Here is a 17,717-nt window from a genome sequence, read left to right on the forward strand (position 1 = left end):
ATCGATTAGAAAGCCTGGAAACAGTTGCTTTTATTAAAGAGATCAGAAATGTTTATTTATTTGTTTTTATTTGGACAGTTCATACACATAAACATCATTAACACAATAACCTGCCACAGATGGATCAGACACAGTAATTATTAAAATCGAAAATAAGTAAAATAACAAAGAAGATTAGATTTTATTATTAAATAAAGATGTTCCATACACAAGTATTTTTGTGAAAAAGTCCAAATTTAGGTTTAGTATCCTAACATTTCAAATTAATAAGTCAAACTTTTCATAAAAATCACTCAGAGAAAAGTTTTTAAAAGTAGCTTTTTTTTTTGTTAACTTTGTTTACTCGTGGATGGCACTTTTTTTTTTCCAGTAGTAGAAACAAGCTTCCATACAAACCCATAAGGTCCATAAACATTACTGGGATATTTCTCTAACCTGTGCAGGGAAAAGTCTCACTGAGAGACCAGGTCTCTCTTTTTTTCCAAGAGGGCAGCAGAAGTTACAACAAATACAAATACAACACAAATTGTCTTTATTCCACTTTGAAAGGAAGTTCCCAGGGCCAGTTTCAGATAAAGAAGGATTATTTTGAGCTGTAAATCATGCGAAGCTGCTCTCACGATAGGTCACTTTCAACCAAGCCCCATACTATGTACGTCACACCCCCAAAAAGGAGGTGGGTCCAACAAAATGTGAACACATAAAATGATTAATGTCTCCACAACATCAGCGATACACGCACACACACACACACACACACAGCTGCAGGTGTGTGCTGACGGCCCGTGACCTCCTCAGAAGTTCTCCTTGTAGAAGTTGAAGCCGAAGTGTTCACACTGAGCTTTGATGACTTTGGCCAGAGCGGGAGCGCCGCAGTAAAACACATGTACCTTCCCTTTGTTCTCCTCAGACACCTTCTGAAACACCTGAAACACACACACAGAGTATTTTATTAGGAGCTGATACTGCAAAACACGCCGATGCTCTTCGATTCATAAAACTAAACCGCTATTGGAGAACCATCATGTCTCGGTCTCCCCTCTGCTTCAATAAAATAAACTCCAGAAGAAGTAGTTTCCTTTCCAGGAACTAACATCCAGGACCTTAAATGTTTTAAATGGCCATCCATGGCAGCCTGAAGCCTCAGAGATAGCAAACATCAAATGATGCTTCAAAAATTAAAGACTCCTTCATTGCTAAATTTTTCAGTCTTTACAAAAGAACTTTCCGAATTTGTGATGAACTCATGTGTGGTGACTCCTGACAGAGTCTGGTGCGAATGTCCCCCTGAGAAGCAGATGTCCATGGACGCTGTTTTCTGTTTGTAGCCTTTATTTAGAGCCAAATCATTTTCGCCGTGTTGAGCCTGTCTGATTTAGCCCAACGTTACTTTATCAGGTCCAGGATCACATGTCACCCAAAGAGGACACTCTACCAAAACCTTCCAAAACTATTCAGGAAGGGTCCCAAACTCTCCTTGAAAAATACCAATAACAGAAAAGAAGAAGACCAAGTTAAACCAACGCAACGCCTCACCTTCCCCCACTCGGGTCGGCCCGGTTGGGTTCTGGTTCTCAGTCCAGTGATCGAGTCTCTCTTCTCCTTCTTGGCCAGAAGGTCGAGCGCCATCTGCAGGCCGATGGCCTTCATGTCGTTCTTGCTGAGCGCTGACGTCATGTACATGTGCATCTCCAGGAAGCGTCCTAACAAACATCAGCTTTGTGTTAACGAGCGCACAGCAGCGTCTCTGCAGGACTTTAAACACCACGTGGAAGGAAATAACTCAATAATGAAAACTATTAGGAGTGTCTTCAAATTCTGTCTACATTTCCAGACGTTGTCCCGAATTTGCTGCCTTGTGTCTCTAATGACATCATCATTTCCAAAATGAACTTGTTTTATTTCTTAAGACCTGAAACCAGCGACTGAGACCATAAACTCATCAGGAAAGTGTTTACTGAGCTCAGAGATGAAGACTTCCCTCACAGACGTCTATACGATCAATATTCACAGGAGATATTGGACTTCCGGTCGAGTGAACGTTGGCGCGCTTGGCTGCCGCTGCTCACCGGTTATTATTATTACTATTTTTATTATAATTTTTTGTCAGTTGCTGACGACAATTTGAACCAAGTATCTAAGGCGCGACCCTGTTTTGACTTGTTTTCGCAATATCTGCGGGCTTCTATTGCTTGCGCTGCAGCTGTCAGCTGGTTGTTCGGTCCCTCCGTCTGTGCTCAGTGCTCGGCCCTTATTAAGATGCGGCTCCACAGGGTGTTGGTGTGGCTCGTGCTCACCTGGGTTTTTGTATCCATCATTCATCACCCGGCGACAGCTCTTCTCCAGTACTCTGCTACGGATCTTTTGCTCTGTTTTTGCCTGGCTGTCTCTCCACCTGTGGCTCTATACTTCTACCCGGACATCGCCTTCCAGCCCCGCCGCAGGTATATCCACGAGGGCTTCGGCGGAAGTTCAACATCAGTGACACTAACTCAATATTTTCCATCTGGTCAAAAACTCGTCGTCCTCCCTGCAAGACTGACCGGGCTGTTGACCACAGTGTGCTGGCCCACCTGGCTAGATCAACTAAGCCCACTGTCCAGCATGGCAACTTCAGCATCAAGTTCGGTCTATTAAACATCCGCTCTCTCACTGGTGAGGGACATCTCGTCCATGATCTTCTCTGTGATCGTAAGTTGGACTTTCTTTGCTTGACTGAAACATGGCAACAGCCCAATGACTTTGTTTCTGTCAATGACTCCACTCCTAGGCGAGAAAGTAGCTGTGTAAACATCAAATATCTGCTCGGTTTATCAAGATATCGCATATTTGCAAAAGTGCTTCGACGTTTTCGGAGACGTCTGCTACCCACCAGCTCGATAGCGAGCCGGGAGCTCGAGGGTCACTGAAGCCGCCGAGAACGGCACAACTCCCGGCACATCATTTTCAGATCACCGCGAACTTTCGCTACTCAGGTTAAACGTAATATATAAGTCACTTAGACAACCTAAAAATGTTATTGTTGGGCTTTTTTCAGTGTTTTGTTTGTTCGTGAGTAAATCGGTTTGGCTGAGATTAAAGTGATTAGATTAGATAAAATACAACTTTATTAATCCCCCGGGTGGGTTCCTCCTTGGTTTTCACACAGCTGAATAACATCAAACAGAAAACTGATTAAACAGAAGTATGAGACAGTCGAGAATTTACGCCAGTGTCCTGTTATATTTTAGACAGCAAGGAGCAGACGGCCGAGTTTATTAAACTCCACCGAGACAGCGGTGACGCTAATCAGAAGGCTAGACCGTCCAATTTCCCCAGCCGTTTACTTCCGGCCTACCCGACCTTCTGAGGACCCGGCCCACGTAGACCGCGAAGGCCGGGTCCTCAGGAGGATGCAGCCCATGAATTTGGACACGACTGAAGTCTACACCGCCACAGCCTTAAAATTCAGGGAAATGAAGGCCGCATTTGAGGGCCGCATTTCGAGCAGCCTTTGAATTGGGACAGCCTTCGTCACGTCGCTGTGACGTAATCGGCCTTAAAATGCGGCCTTTAAGGCTGCAGACCCTGAACTGGGATACAGCCCCTGTCTCTGCCCCTCCCTCTCATTCATTTGAATACACTGCACTACAGCTCCCTGGATCTACCCCCACCATCATATGTGCTGTTTATCGGCCACCTAAGCCAAACAAGGAGTTTTTAAATGAATTTTCTGCTCTTCTCACTCATTTCTCTGTACTTTCTCCAAATCTGATCATTGCTGGTGACTTCAATATTCATATGGACAATGATAAAAATCCCTCTTTCCAGAGGTTTTACCTCCTGCCTGGAAAGTTTTGGGCTTCTACAGTACATAAAATTTCCTACCCACTCTAAAGGTCATATCCTGGATTTGGTCTGTTGTTCTGGCCTTACCCCCACCCATTGTAAAGCCACATTGATTCCCCAGTCTGATCTTATGTTTATTTCTTTTGATGCAAACATAACCGCTTCCAAAACCTGTACTCCTCGTAATATCACTTTTAGCAAAATTAGTAATATTAACCCAGCTGTTTCCATCTATCCACAGCTCCTCAACCCCTCATGAACTCGTTTGTCATTATAATGTCAACCTCCATAACCTTCTTAACATATTTGCTCCCCTTAAACATCGAACTGTCTCATTTTCCTGTTCAGCTCCATGGTTTACCCCCGACCTGCGTCACCTTAAAGCTAAAGGACGCCAACTTGAACGTCTATTCAACAAAACCGGACTTACTGTACATAAAGAAATGCACAGTGATCATGTTTTGTTCTATAAGGACTGCATTGCCTCAGCCAAATCTGCTTACTACTCTGGTTTAATTAGTTCTAATGAAGGTAACTCCAGGTCCCTCTATTCATTGCTCAGTAAAATTACAAAACCTCCAGACACATTCCCCTCCCAGATGTATTCTGTTGAGTTTTGCAACTCTCTCATCTCTTTTTTCACTTGTAAAATCTCAGATATCCACCATCAACTTAACTCTGTAGGAGCTCCTGACTCTGAAGCAGACTTCCTGTTTCCCCCACTGTCTTCCTGTCAGTTATTTTCAAGCTTTACTCTTCCCTCCATAACTGACGTATCTAATCTCATTAAAAAATCTAAGTCATCCACCTGTCAACTTGACCCTCTCCCTACTGTGTTAGTTAAAGCCTGTCTTCCCTCGTTAGCTCCTCTCATAACCAATATTATTCATTCCTCCCTGAACACTGGAATTGTTCCTGAAGCACTGAAAAGGCTTCTGTTTTCCCAACTCTCAAAAAGCCTGGTGCAGACCCCAATAACTTTGATCATCTTCGCCCTATATCAAATCTCCCCTTTATTTATAAAATTCTTGAAAAAGTTGTCGCCGCCCAGCTTCATTTACATCTCAATGACCATCACCTCTATGAACCATTTCAATCTGGTTTCCGCTCCAATCATAGCACAGAAACTGCTCTGCTAAGGATTACCAATGACCTTCTGATGGCAGCTGATTCTGGTCTCCTATCCATCCTCATCCTTCTTGATCTTAGTGCGGCGTTTGATACCATTTCTCACAATATTCTCCTGAACCGGTTAGCTTCCATTGGTATTAGTCACACCCCCCCCTTACCTGGTTCACCTCATATCTCTTAGACCGCACTCAGTTTATCCAACTTAAATCCCATTCTTCAACTCTCTGTCCTGTTTCTGCTGGTGTGCCCCAGGGTTCAGTATTGGGGCCTCTTTTATTCATTATTTACATGCTTCCTCTTGGTCATATATTCCGAAAATATAATATAAATTGTCACTGTTATGCCGATGACACCCAGCTCTACCTTTCTTCTAAACCCAATTCATCCCTCCCACCTTCCTCCCTCTCAGACTGTCCTATTGAGATTAGATCCTGGTTCTCCTCCAATTTCCTCAAACTCAACAGTAATAAAACTGAAGTTTTACTTGTTGGTACACCATCTATCTTAACCAAATCCCACAGCTTTTCCATTAACATTGAAAGTTCCCACACCCTTCCCTCCCCTCGGGTTAAGAGTTTGGGTGTCATACTTGATAATACTCTTTCATTCCAGTCTCACATTAATTACATAACCCGGTCTGCTTACTTCCACTTACGTAATATTAACCGACTCCGTCCCTTCCTTACTCCCCATGCTGCTGCCATCCTTGTCCACAGTCTTATTACGTCCCGTATTGATTACTGTAATTCCCTCCTATTTGGTCTCCCTAAAAGGTCCCTTCATAAACTCCAACTTCTTCAAAATTCTGCAGCTCGGGTCATAACTTGCACTCCGTTAAGAGCTCATATTACCCCAGTTCTTCAGCAGCTTCACTGGTTGCCCGTAGAAGCCAGGATAAATTTTAAAATCTTACTTCTTACATGCAAGTGTATCCATAAATCTGCTCCTTCATATTTGTGTGACCTGCTCCATATCACCACTGTTTCCCGCCCTCTCAGATCATCATCTGCTGTTCCGTCCTCACACCTTATCACTGTGGGGAGCAGAGCTTTCGGTCGCTCTGCTCCTCGGCTCTGGAGCTCCGTTCCTCCTGCACTAAGAAATATTGACTCCCTCTCCGTATTTAAGACACAGCTCAAAACACATCTGTTTAAACTGGCTTATTCGCTTTAGTGCTGATTTTATCTGTTGTCACGCTCTGTTTTGTAATTTTAACTTATTTGATGTATTTTATGACTATTGTTCCTTTTATTAATTTTGTTCTTTGTAAGGTGACCTTGGGTTTCTGAAAGGCGCCCTCAAATAAAATGCATTATTATCATTATTATTATTAGTTCTTTATGCAGTCAGGGGTGTCGCCCCCTGCTGGGAAACAGAGAGAATGAAGGTTTAACCTCAGCTTCGCTTTTCAGACCCAGAAGATGAGCTAAACTTAAATAGTGCCAAAAAAGTCGGCCGGAGCTGTCCCTTCCAAAGCCAGCGGAGACATATCCTGAGCCTCAGCTCAGTGGACCTCAGCATTCAGACAGCTGGAAGGAAGTGACCTCAGTGCCACGTCAATAATCACCTGCAGACCACAGAAACCTTTTCATAAGTCTGATAACTTTTTCAGGAAGTCGTCCCTTTGTTTGGGAGGGCTTGTTGTAATATTTTGGGGGGTCTGCTTCATGCAATGCAAGACGAACCTTTAAATGCATGTTGGTCTGTCTACACGTTATTGTAGCCATGGCCACAAGTTTATTAAAAATCTCCATGTAATCATTAGTTGTGTGAAAAACACTTGGGTCTATAAATCTATTTGGCCAACTGTGAAGGTTTTATTCAGATTTCATGTGCTCGAGGAAAAACAGTTCTTCTTCATCCACACAGGGAAACAACGTAGAGAAACTGAACCAGGATTAAAGAAAGGTCTGTAGATTGTATTTCACTTAAATATTCCATCCATGGAAGTTCTGAACTGGAGTCAGCCCAGACAAAGGCCGCCACCACCGGGAACCAGCCTGACTTCCTGTACTCTAACTGAGCCGCACTGAAAGCTGCAGTCTGTGAGAGACCTGCAGACATCCTCAAGGTTTCACCCTTACTTTGTTCAGATCCCCGATTCTCCCTCTGCATCACTTCTTTTCCATCAGTCCTCTTTCCCTCTCTAATTTGAAGCATCCTCTCACCTTCCGGCTCCTCGTCGGCCTGGTCCATCTCCAGTTTGGTGAGCAAACTGACAAACCACTCGAAGGACTTCTGGTCTCTGTTGATCCAGATGAAGTCAACCTGCAGGGTGAAGAACATCCTGGTGTCCACGTGTGCTTCATTGCAGTACAGTGAGCTGTTGTTGGGATGCACTTTTCTTACTTTGCGCAGCTTCATCTCGCTGTCTTTGATGTTCTCGCACCACGAGTATTTACAGCTGGGACAGTTCTGCTTCCTCATGCGGTACCTGAGCCGCAGAAACACCTGGAGTCAGTTTTATATTCATTTCATGATTTTACTCACTGTAAAAAACAAACGGTGGAGAGGGTGACTGAACACGAGAGACTTAATTATAACTCGTCTAACCTTCTGAGTCCTAAAAGTAAAAAAAATGAACAATTAAACAAAATGAAATTAAAATATTTGCTTTTGTGTTTTATTTATTGTTGAAAATGATCCAGTATCACATAAGTCTAATTTTCTGGCAAAGCTGAAAGAGGACATCACTGGAGCCGCAGCTTATTCTCATTGATTATATTATCATAGCAGAGCAATGAGGAAGCGATCCTGAATAAACGTCCAGCATGTCGACAGATTACAGCTGATTATAAACTTGCAGTTTACACATGACTTGAACTGAACAGCTGGGCTGATGGAGGGACTGAGGGGTGGAGCACAGGCCTGTGGGCGTCTTACCGGTACATGATGCTTTGCAGGATGGAGGCGAAGGGTGTGATGCCGATTCCTGCCCCGATCAGAACGGCGTGTTCGGAGGCAAAGATCTGCCGTGTCGGAGTCCCGTACGGCCCGTCTACGTAACACTGTCACATGGCAGACATTCAACAAGAAGCTGCGTCTGAAACGAGCGATTCCTGACAAACTACGCCTGTGTCAGCTGAAGGTCAACGGTTTCACCCACAGTGTCAGAGGTGTTCCTCAGGGTTCTACTCTCGGTCCTATGTAGTTTCGGCTAAAGCTGTAAGCTGTTTTCAGAAACAGCACAATGACTCTGACCAATGTTCGCTCTCTTTGAGCTCTATTTTCCCAGCAGAGTCAGTTTTTACACAAACTCTTTCTACAAAGAAATACAGATGATAGAAACGGTGCTGAGAACGAAGCAAAGGCAACGTGATGGATCTGCCAGGTCTCACTGCAAAAACATGGAAAAATCCTTTTTGTGTACATATAGTAAGTAAGTAAAATGTATTTATAGCACATTTCACAGATAAAAATCACAAAGTGCTTCACAAAAAAATCAGAAACACAAATAAAAAAATGTTTTTTTCAAACTTATATTAAATTATTTTAACAGGAAGAAAATTTCACATCATAGAGAAAAACGTTGCAAAATCAAACCTGTCAGTGTAAACCAGGGGTGGGCAATCTCAGTCCACAAGGGCCGGTGTCCTGCAGGTTTTAGATCTCACCTTGGGTCAGTCACATGATTAGTTCGTTAACAGGCCTCTGGAGAACTTCAGGACATGTTGAGGAGCTAATTTAGCCATTTAAACCAGCTGTGTTGGTTCGAGGACACATCTAAAACCTGCAGGGACACCGGCCCTCGTGGACTGAGATTGCCCAGCCCTGGTGTAAACCCAAACCAAGTTTTTCACACATAAACCGAAGAATCTGAATCTGAACATATGAATCTCTTGCTGCCCTAAAAGGAGCCGAAACTGCCTGAACTACCAACTGTCAGGGAGTTTAAGTCCATTTTAATAACATGTTCCTCCACCCAACCTCCAAATTTTGGGCTTTTTGGACTTTCAGGGGAAAACCTGATACTGTGTGCAAAGGCTGATAAAATAATGATAATAATTCTCTGCTGGTTCAACACTGCCGCTGAGCTCTTCTCACTGTAACTTATACACAATCATATAAAAACCGATTCATGCTCTGAGCTCCTCACCTTGATGTTGCAGAATCTGTGGTTCTCAGTCAGCTTGGCAGAAATCTGCAGTTTAGAAGAAAACCAGAAACACATGTACTAAAACTCTTCTGTCAGTAAACCAAACACACATTGAAGGTGTCATCAGATTTCTGTAAGTTTACTGGGCAAAGAAAATGGTTCAAATATATTTCAGTAAGGAGGGGGGCAAAGTGGCTTGCAGATGCAGGTGTTATTTAACTACATGTTTTCTGGAACTAATAAAAGAGATTTCCAACAATATGATCGAGGATATTTGTATTTATGCTGCTGATTTATTGAAGCATGCAGATAAACTCTACATGTCTGGCCCTTCATAGCGATCATTATTTAACACCTCTGAGGCACCAAAGTGGCCGACGCAGGGATGAACATCTCAGACTTATGACGTGGTTCGTTCTTCTCAGTGCAGTAGATTCATATTTGTTAAAGGCTGAACTCTCCTCCTGACCTCTCCTCGCTCTGCTGATCCCAGACCGTCTGGAAAAGGTTGCACGAGTCCCTGAGCTCCAGACTCAGAGGCCTCGCCCGACGGCGAGCCGCTCTGTCGGTACATCGTCAGCTCGATGGCGCCGTCCTCATTAGACGCCACTGCTCCGTTACCGTCGGCAGAGCTGAACAGGTCGTCCTACAGGAAACCACATTGGAGATGTCACGCACAGGAAGCAGGCGGAGACCCAGCGAGCGCAGGTGTGTCAGAGTCTAACCTGAGCTCTCGGCAGCTGCCGGCGCTTCCGCAGGCTGGTGGCGAGTCTGTTGGGACCCAGAGCCTCGCTCTCCAGCTCTCTGAAGTACTCATACAGCCGGTTGGTCCACTGGCCCAGCGAGCGGATGTGCAGCCACAGAGTATCTGCAGAACGACAAGTGAAGACACAGAACTTACACCAGTTTCATTAGACGGTTAAAAACCACGCTACAGAGAAACGAAACAAAAAGGAGACCAAAGCTTTTACCTGAAATCTCATCAGAGAGGATCAATAAACACAAACCAACGTTAAGCTGAAAGGTTCTGCCATTCCCATCCACAGTTATATCAGCTGGAGTCTTTCAGCTCATTGTTCTCAGTGTCAGCAGGTGGAATCTGCGTTTTTTCTTTACTAGAAATGTTACCTCATGTGTAACGTAGAGCTCAGACTCCACTGCAGTCCAGCGGACAGAAAGCCCTGAGAGCGCATCCAAAAGTCTGGGACCGGCTGAACCTATGAGGACTGTTTCAGTGTTGAGAGTGTGAGGTGTACCTGACTGCTCGGGAGCGCTGCTGATGGTGAACGGGTGCCACTCATATTTGGCGATCACTGGGATGTTGATGAAGACATAATCTCCAGGTTTGAACTGGAAGAACTGGGGACGCTTGATCACCAGATGAGTCACCTGACAGACAAAAAACACCATCAGACATCGGTGGACCTCGGGCTCCGATCGGGGCGCCGGGCTCGCTTTGTGTTCGGCACCTTGGAAGGCAGCAGGTTGACCTCCACGATGTAGAGGCCTCCCATATGGGACACGGCGATCCCCACGATCTTCTCCAGCACGAACACCAGACCTGGAACCACGAACCACTTCCAGAAGTTTGCACAGTGAATGATCAGCAGGATCCAAACCCACACGTAGGACAGGTGAGACCAGTAAAAGACCTGCGGAGGAAACGGCGGTCAGCATCTCGCGGCAGGAAGCAGACCACGCACACAGAGAAAAACCGTGTCTGTTACCTCAAAGTGTCCGCTGCGGCGCACGAACGTGCTGGAGCAGAGCACCATGAGGCAGATCAGCACCTGCAGGACGACTCCAGTCAGCGAGGCTGTCCCCTTCACCCAGCCAATCCCAGGGCGGGTGGTCAGCAGGTACTCCCACAGGCTGTACTCACCGCTCTCCGTCATCTGGACTGAGACACACAGCACCAGGATGCCAGTCTACACCTGTTTACACCTGTATACACCTGTGTGCTTGTGGGTGTGTGCTTATACCGAAGTTAAAGGCGTGTGCGGCGGTGTGCACCAGCGTGAATCCGAGGATGGCGCAGCCCACAATCTGGTGCAGCAGGATGTTCTGATCCAGAGGAAACACCCTCACCACCCACGTGGCCCTGAGCCAGGTCAAACAGCGCCGCAGCATCAGCACCTGGAAACGAAGACGCCACCACAACACGCGTGTGCTGAGATTTCAGCTGGACTTACGCTCATACTGTCATGTGACACCACTCTGAACCACACGATGGTGCAGCGGGTCCAGCTTACGTACTGATCTGACTCCTGGGTGTTTTCTCTTTCCTGGCTTTATCTGAGTTTGCAGGCAGCTCTGATTTGAATCAGCACATGTGTGTTTTGTTTTCAGCTGCACTGTTTTGCACTTAAAGATAAATAGAGGAGGAAACGTGGCAGCAGCAGGTCTGTGCTGCCCTCTGCTGGACACTAAGACACAGCACAGCCCCCTCTCTGCTGATTCCTTTCCTTTGTGTGAAAGTACTCAGCTGTGGTGCAATGATTATTGCCTCACAGGTTTAGCTGAGTTAACTGGTGGCTTCATTCTGCTGGGTGATCATGAGTTTAATGACTGTGATAAATACTGTGGTTGGTACAGACAGCACCCACATAAACAGGAGCAGCTGCACGTTTGTTACTTTATTGCTTTTGTTGCTTTTTTTGTGTAGACAGAAAAAATCAGTCAGCGTAAAATTACTGTTTTATATCCACAATCAGTTTAGTTCTCCACTGATACAGCTCTGATGGGTTAGGTATGATCTGCTGTGAGTAGTGCATCAAATTTAAAAACCTTTTCATGAGTGTTATGTGTAGAAATGTGGCGCCATGTGGTGCTGGCATTAGAACTGGTTTCACTGCTTCCAACTGGTCCAGACTGGACCCGATGGTGGCTATGTCAGGGGTTAATGCAGCAAAAACGGCCTTTTAGATGTTCCACTTATGCAGCCCACATCTCATGTCCACCATAGTGTGGATGGAACATGATGCTAATGGAAATGCTGGCTGAAGCCGAAAAGGCACTGTGGGAGAACCGGCTCTCCACCGGAAGCCACTTCTTGCACCGGCACCACGATGGAGGGAAAGAGGCACAGACAGGTAAGGATGCAGTTTGTGTCATACCATGACGAAGGTGCAGTTAAAGTTGAGGCACTGGCCGCAGCCTTTAGCCACCATGAACCAAGGCCCGCCGTAGCTGTGGCGCAACATGGCGACGATGAACAGCAGCAGATTAAGGAGGGAGTACACAGCCAGGAACAGCAGCTTCCGGCTGTTGTTCTGCCAGTAGGCCCGGGTCAGGTAGCGAGGGGTCTGACGCTTCTTCTGGTCCAGATCAGGAGGCTTCAGCCAGTTAGCAGCGCTGAGGGGAAGATGAAAAACAGAACAGGTGTATTAGCAGGTCTGCAGGTTTACAGGTGTATAAACAGGTCTGCAGGTTTACAGGTGTATAAGCAGGTCTGCAGGTTTACAGGTGTATAAGCAGGTCTGCAGGTTTACAGGTGTATTAGCAGGTCTGCAGGTTTACAGGTGTATAAACAGGTCTGCAGGTTTACAGGTGTATTAGCAGGTCTGCAGGTTTACAGGTGTATAAGCAGGTCTGCAGGTTTACAGGTGTATTAGCAGGTCTGCAGGTTTACAGGTGTATAAACAGGTCTGCAGGTTTACAGGTGTATTAGCAGGTCTGCAGGTTTACAGGTGTATAAACAGGTCTGCAGGTGTACAGGTGTATAAGCAGGTCTGCAGGTTTACAGGTGTATAAACAGGTCTGCAGGTTTACAGGTGTATTAGCAGGTCTGCAGGTTTACAGGTGTAGGAGCAGGTCTGCAGGTTTACAGGTGTATAAACAGGTCTGCAGGTTTACAGGTGTATAAACAGGTCTGCAGGTTTACAGGTGTATTAGCAGGTCTGCAGGTTTACAGGTGTATAAACAGGTCTGCAGGTTTACAGGTGTATTAGCGGGTCTGCAGGTTTACAGGTGTATAAACAGGTCTGCAGGTTTACAGGTGTATTAGCAGGTCTGCAGGTTTACAGGTGTATTAGCAGGTCTGCAGGTTTACAGGTGTATTAGCAGGTCTGCAGGTTTACAGGTGTATAAGCAGGTCTGCAGGTTTACAGGTGTATAAGCAGGTCTGCAGGTTTACAGGTGTATTAGCAGGTCTGCAGGTTTACAGGTGTATAAACAGGTCTGCAGGTTTACAGGTGTATTAGCAGGTCTGCAGGTTTACAGGTGTATAAACAGGTCTGCAGGTTTACAGGTGTATAAACAGGTCTGCAGGTTTACAGGTGTATAAGCAGGTCTGCAGGTTTACAGGTGTATTAGCAGGTCTGCAGGTTTACAGGTGTATAAACAGGTCTGCAGGTTTACAGGTGTATAAACAGGTCTGCAGGTTTACAGGTGTATAAACAGGTCTGCAGGTTTACAGGTGTATAAGCAAGTCTGCAGGTTTACAGGTGTATTAGCAGGTCTGCAGGTTTACAGGTGTATTAGCAGGTCTGCAGGTTTACAGGTGTATTAGCAGGTCTGCAGGTTTACAGGTGTATAAACAGGTCTGCAGGTTTACAGGTGTATAAGCAGGTCTGCAGGTTTACAGGTGTATAAGCAGGTCTGCAGGTTTACAGGTGTATTAGCAGGTCTGCAGGTTTACAGGTGTATAAACAGACATCAGTACTGACCTGATGGTGAGGTTCTCCATCACCTCGGGGAACGTCTCCAGTTCAGCTTTGAGCTCCTCAAAGGTGATGGAGCCGCTGTTGTCCTTATCGGCGGACTCAAACAGAGCCAGTGTGAGGTCATCCAGCTTCTCCTCCGGCAGTGAGATGGCGCTCTCACGCAAACATGACTTCAGAACCGTTTTCAGCTCGTCTGGATCTATTGAACCGCTGCCTGTTAACAGAAAGCAAAAAGGATTAAGTGAAACTTGTCCCCTGCCCCGTCGCCCGGCGGGCTGACGACGATACCCCATCAGCCTTTTACAGAGTTATAAAAATGAAACATGGCCACAAAACTGATAACTGACCTCTACTTGCTTCAGGACGTCAGTTATCTCTTATCTACAACTGTTAGACAGACTGAAACATTTGAAAATAACTAATTTTTCTGACATGCTGTAAATGTTGATGCATGAGCGAATGCTGACCGTCCACGTCGTAGACCTGGAACAGGAAGCGGAGCTTGTCGGTCTCGTTGCCGTGGATCAGGAGGTCCAGAGCTTTGAGCAGTTCGTCCAGGCTGATGGAGCCGCTGCCGTCTGAGTCGAACAGTGCGAAGAAACGCTCAGCAAAGAAAGACTGCGAACAATTAGAGGACACGAGTTATTGAGGCTCATTTCAGGTGTTTTTTCTAAACTGCTTGCCAGTCCATTCTCACCTCTTTGACCTTGAGAGCTGTTTTGAACTCCTCCAGGTCAATCTCTTTGTCCTCTCCGGCGATGGTCTCAAACTGTTTGGTCACCCACTCCAGCCAGCGGGCGTCTTCGTCCAGACTCATGGTGACCAGCTTTGCTGCTGCAGCTGGAGGGGACAAGCCAGCAAGCATCAAACCTAGCTTTTTATTTTGATCTGCCTGTAATCCTAATTACTCTTCTTCCATCAGAGCGAATATGTGTTAACAGACCTCTCTGCACTGAATCATATCTGTTATTAACCTCTGTCTCTCTTCCACAGCATGTCTTTATCCTGTCTTCCTTCTCTCACCCCAACCAATCACAGCAGATGGCCCCGCCCCTCCCTGAGCCTGGTTCTGCCGGAGGTTTCTTCCTGTTAAAAGGGAGTTTTTCCTTCCCACTGTCACCAAAGTGCTTGCTCATAGGGGGTCATATGATTGTTGGGTTTTCTCTGTATTATTGTAGGATCTACCTTACATTATAAAGCTCCTTGAAACAACTGTTGTTGTGATTTTTATAAATAAAACTGAATTGAATGAATCTGAGTTGCTCTGCTCTGTGAGTCTGCTGAGACCCTCTGGGATTGATGGGTCCCATTTGAATCTCCTTTTACGTGTTTTATTAGCTCATATTATTACTCAGGTTGTCTCATCATATGCTTAGACTTGGTCAGAAATTCTTCTTATCATATTTTAAAGGGTGAAACTCGTCCTGGTCCTTATTGTCCTTGTCGAGACGCAGGGACATCTCTTCAGGGTCAACAGTGTTAACGAATTTAAGATGAAACCAGGTCATGCAGATATTCAAAGAGAACGAGAACCAGTTCAGAGTTTCACAAACCCTTTCCCAGATCTACTGTCACAAACGACTTTACTCTGTGCATATGCAAAACTAGGATTAGATTAATGAAATGTGCACACCTGGCCTGTTTTGTAAATCATAATCATTTGGAAGCAGGACAAATGTGCAATCTGTGTGAATCTGAATGTCTAAATCAGCGTCATTATTGTAAAACAGGCTCGGGCTGAAAGAACGGGTGTTTGGATATCATCTGGCCTTTAATCTTTATTCTTTGCACCATTTCTTGTTACTGCAGCAACAGCACGGCTATGTGTCCTTCAGAGGCTGAGGGGTTCCCTCTGCCATGTACAAAACAGGTTATTACTGCACTACACGAGGAATCACTGAGGCCGGCGCTCCTGACACTCAGCAAGGCAAATAAAAGGAAAAGCTCTTGTGGAGCAGCTGTCTAATAAATCATCAGACTGCATCAACCTTCATAAGAGGAGTGATGATTGGAGAATGCAAACCAACGTGCAACCAACGGTAAAAGTGATGATGACGATCACATGATTCTAATTTTTCCGTCCTTCTGTAAAGCCGGTGTGTTTGGTTGCTGATGTCATGCAGAGATTTGATTGGTTGGTGGTGATCGAGTCCAGATTTGGTTCTGTGTAATCACTTTTCCAGGGAGATCATTTAAACTGTGTTAAAAACAGCATGAGTCTCAGTCTGAGGCCTGCAATGCATTCTGGGAAACATTCAGGCTCTTCTCAGCAGGTGGGACAGGTGTGTGCTCAGAGCAGGTGACAGTAGGTCAAAGGTCTCCTTTTACCCACATTTAGAGACGAGCATCATCTTCCAGTTGATGTTGTGTCAAAGCCTCTAATGCAGCTGTAGTCTTTTCCTCCCCGTGGCGGTAACGATGGCGTTCCCGTTCTGTTAAATCAAACTTGAGCTTCTCACGTTTGTAAAGTTGTCGAAGGTTTGTGATCGCAGAGTCTCCGCTGGGATCTGAGTGGAATTTGAACCGTCAGCCTTCACGAGCAGCTGGACTCGTGGACGTCCTGCTGGTTTCCCTCACGGGGACAATCTGCGGCGATGCCGTCGTCGTGGAGACGTCGGATGCAGAGACAACAAATAATACACGTGAGGCGACGAAGCATCGCCACAATCAAACCTGAAAGTCCTTCAGAGTCCCAGCCTGAAAAATTTCAGCTGTTTTTTAAATAAAGCTTCTGACCGTAGAGTCACAGCTGCGCCTCACACCTCACCTCCCGAGATCAGTTCAGCCAATCAGAGAGCAGCAGGAATGTCCACACGTCTGTACAGGCGCCATCCTTCTGCTTTTCTGTAGTTATTCGTGCATTATTTGACCTCCATACAGCAGCGACAGCTCTCAGTGTGAGCTGCTGTATGGAGGTCAGAAACCGCCCAGACTAATCATCAAAAACATTTTAAAAAATGTATTCCAAATATGATCACGGGTTTCTGATAACTGACTTTTTAGTTTAAACCTGAAACTCTCACTGAGCCATGAAGTCTCTGAAATCCATCTTTTCCTGAAAATCCTTAAAATATTAGTTTCACAAATTAAAGTCAGACTCACATTTTCCTGCTGCGGCGAGTCTCCCTCCGTCCTCAGCTGCTCTCTGTCTCCTCTGAGCTTCCTCCTCACCTCCTCCTTACCTCCTCCTCCTCCTCCTCCTCCGTGTCAGCTGGAGCTGACATCCCACAGCCCTCACAAAAACAACATGGAGCAGAGCAGAAACACGTTTCACCCCACAGGTGAGTCCGGGTTTGTCACATGGTTTAACTAGACTTTTATTATTTTTATAAGTTTGTTATTCCTGATACTGCTGAGGTTCACGTCTTGACCTCACCGATCCTTTAGATATCCAGCTGGAGAAGAGTCACATGAAGCTGAAGTATTTTTCATCAAAGCTTTATTACCAGTGCACACTGGGAGATCCCACTATATGCAGTCACAGCAAGCATCAAGTGAGGATCTTTCTGGGGGGGGGGGGCTGCCCTGTGTCACCCCTCTTCAGTAGTTTTCCACTAATTCTATTGTTCAGTCTGGGGGGGCTGTCCTCCCCAGGCTTGTAACTGTGGCTTCCTGTTTAATTAGCTGAGGCATTCATGACAGGCAGACCCCCACTGTCAATAACTTCCTTACTCTACACAGTTACACACCAGGACTTATAGCTAAACCAACTGGTTGAGAACAAAAGTCCACTATAGTCCTGTAAACAGGGGTTGACAACGTCATCCTAAAAACACTTATGAATCATTTCCTGTTCTTCTAAATTACAGTCACACCCTGTTATCTAAGTAAACTTAAGCACATTCTGTTCCAATCATTGTTTTATTCTACTCACAATACACAGATTCACTGAACGTGCAGCTTTTCCCATTCTTACGTCACCGTACGGAGGTAAAATGAGATCAAAATCATAGGATAAAAACGGTGTGAATGAAGAAAAATATGAAAAAACAAAGATA

At 45.5% G+C, this 17,717-nt stretch overlaps 1 protein-coding gene across 3 annotated transcripts; it reads right to left on the bottom strand.

Moving 5' to 3' along the window:
* Positions 1-21: 21 nt before the first annotated feature.
* On the bottom strand, positions 22-17,661 carry nox5 (NADPH oxidase, EF-hand calcium binding domain 5). Of its 3 annotated transcripts, XM_084936682.1 has the most exons (17): positions 16,822-17,661; positions 14,417-14,559; positions 14,187-14,337; positions 13,723-13,933; positions 12,172-12,409; positions 11,038-11,191; positions 10,783-10,955; positions 10,525-10,707; positions 10,312-10,444; positions 9,781-9,923; positions 9,525-9,701; positions 9,056-9,100; positions 7,843-7,967; positions 7,309-7,393; positions 7,128-7,227; positions 1,537-1,703; positions 22-926 (listed from the first exon to the last, which is right to left on the bottom strand). In XM_084936682.1, the coding sequence occupies exons 2-17, from the start codon at positions 14,534-14,536 to the stop codon at positions 795-797; spliced, it is 2,337 nt and encodes a 778-aa protein (XP_084792808.1). In that variant the 5' UTR covers positions 14,537-14,559; positions 16,822-17,661; the 3' UTR covers positions 22-794. The 3 variants fall into 3 exon arrangements, with proteins under 3 accessions (XP_084792808.1, XP_084792809.1, XP_084792807.1); XM_084936683.1 differs by lacking the exon at positions 1,537-1,703 and having other exon boundaries at positions 810-926; XM_084936681.1 differs by lacking the exons at positions 22-926; positions 1,537-1,703 and having other exon boundaries at positions 6,056-7,227.
* Positions 17,662-17,717: the final 56 nt, after the last annotated feature.

Source organism: Perissodus microlepis, chromosome 7 (genome assembly GCF_051167445.1).
Source record: "Perissodus microlepis isolate ML-2025 ecotype Zambia chromosome 7, ASM5116744v1, whole genome shotgun sequence".
Lineage (NCBI taxonomy): Eukaryota > Metazoa > Chordata > Actinopteri > Cichliformes > Cichlidae > Perissodus > Perissodus microlepis.

Coding starts and splice junctions, on each gene's coding strand:
- nox5 (XM_084936681.1), bottom strand. CDS start 14,536: ATGAGTCTGGACGAAGACGCCCGCTGGCTGGAGTGGGTGACCAAACAG. Junction 9,924..10,311: donor CAGCGCTCCCGAGCAGTCAG/GTACACCTCACA, acceptor GTCGTTCTGCAG/ATACTCTGTGGCTGCACATC. Junction 7,228..7,308: donor GCGAGATGAAGCTGCGCAAA/GTAAGAAAAGTG, acceptor TTCACCCTGCAG/GTTGACTTCATCTGGATCAA.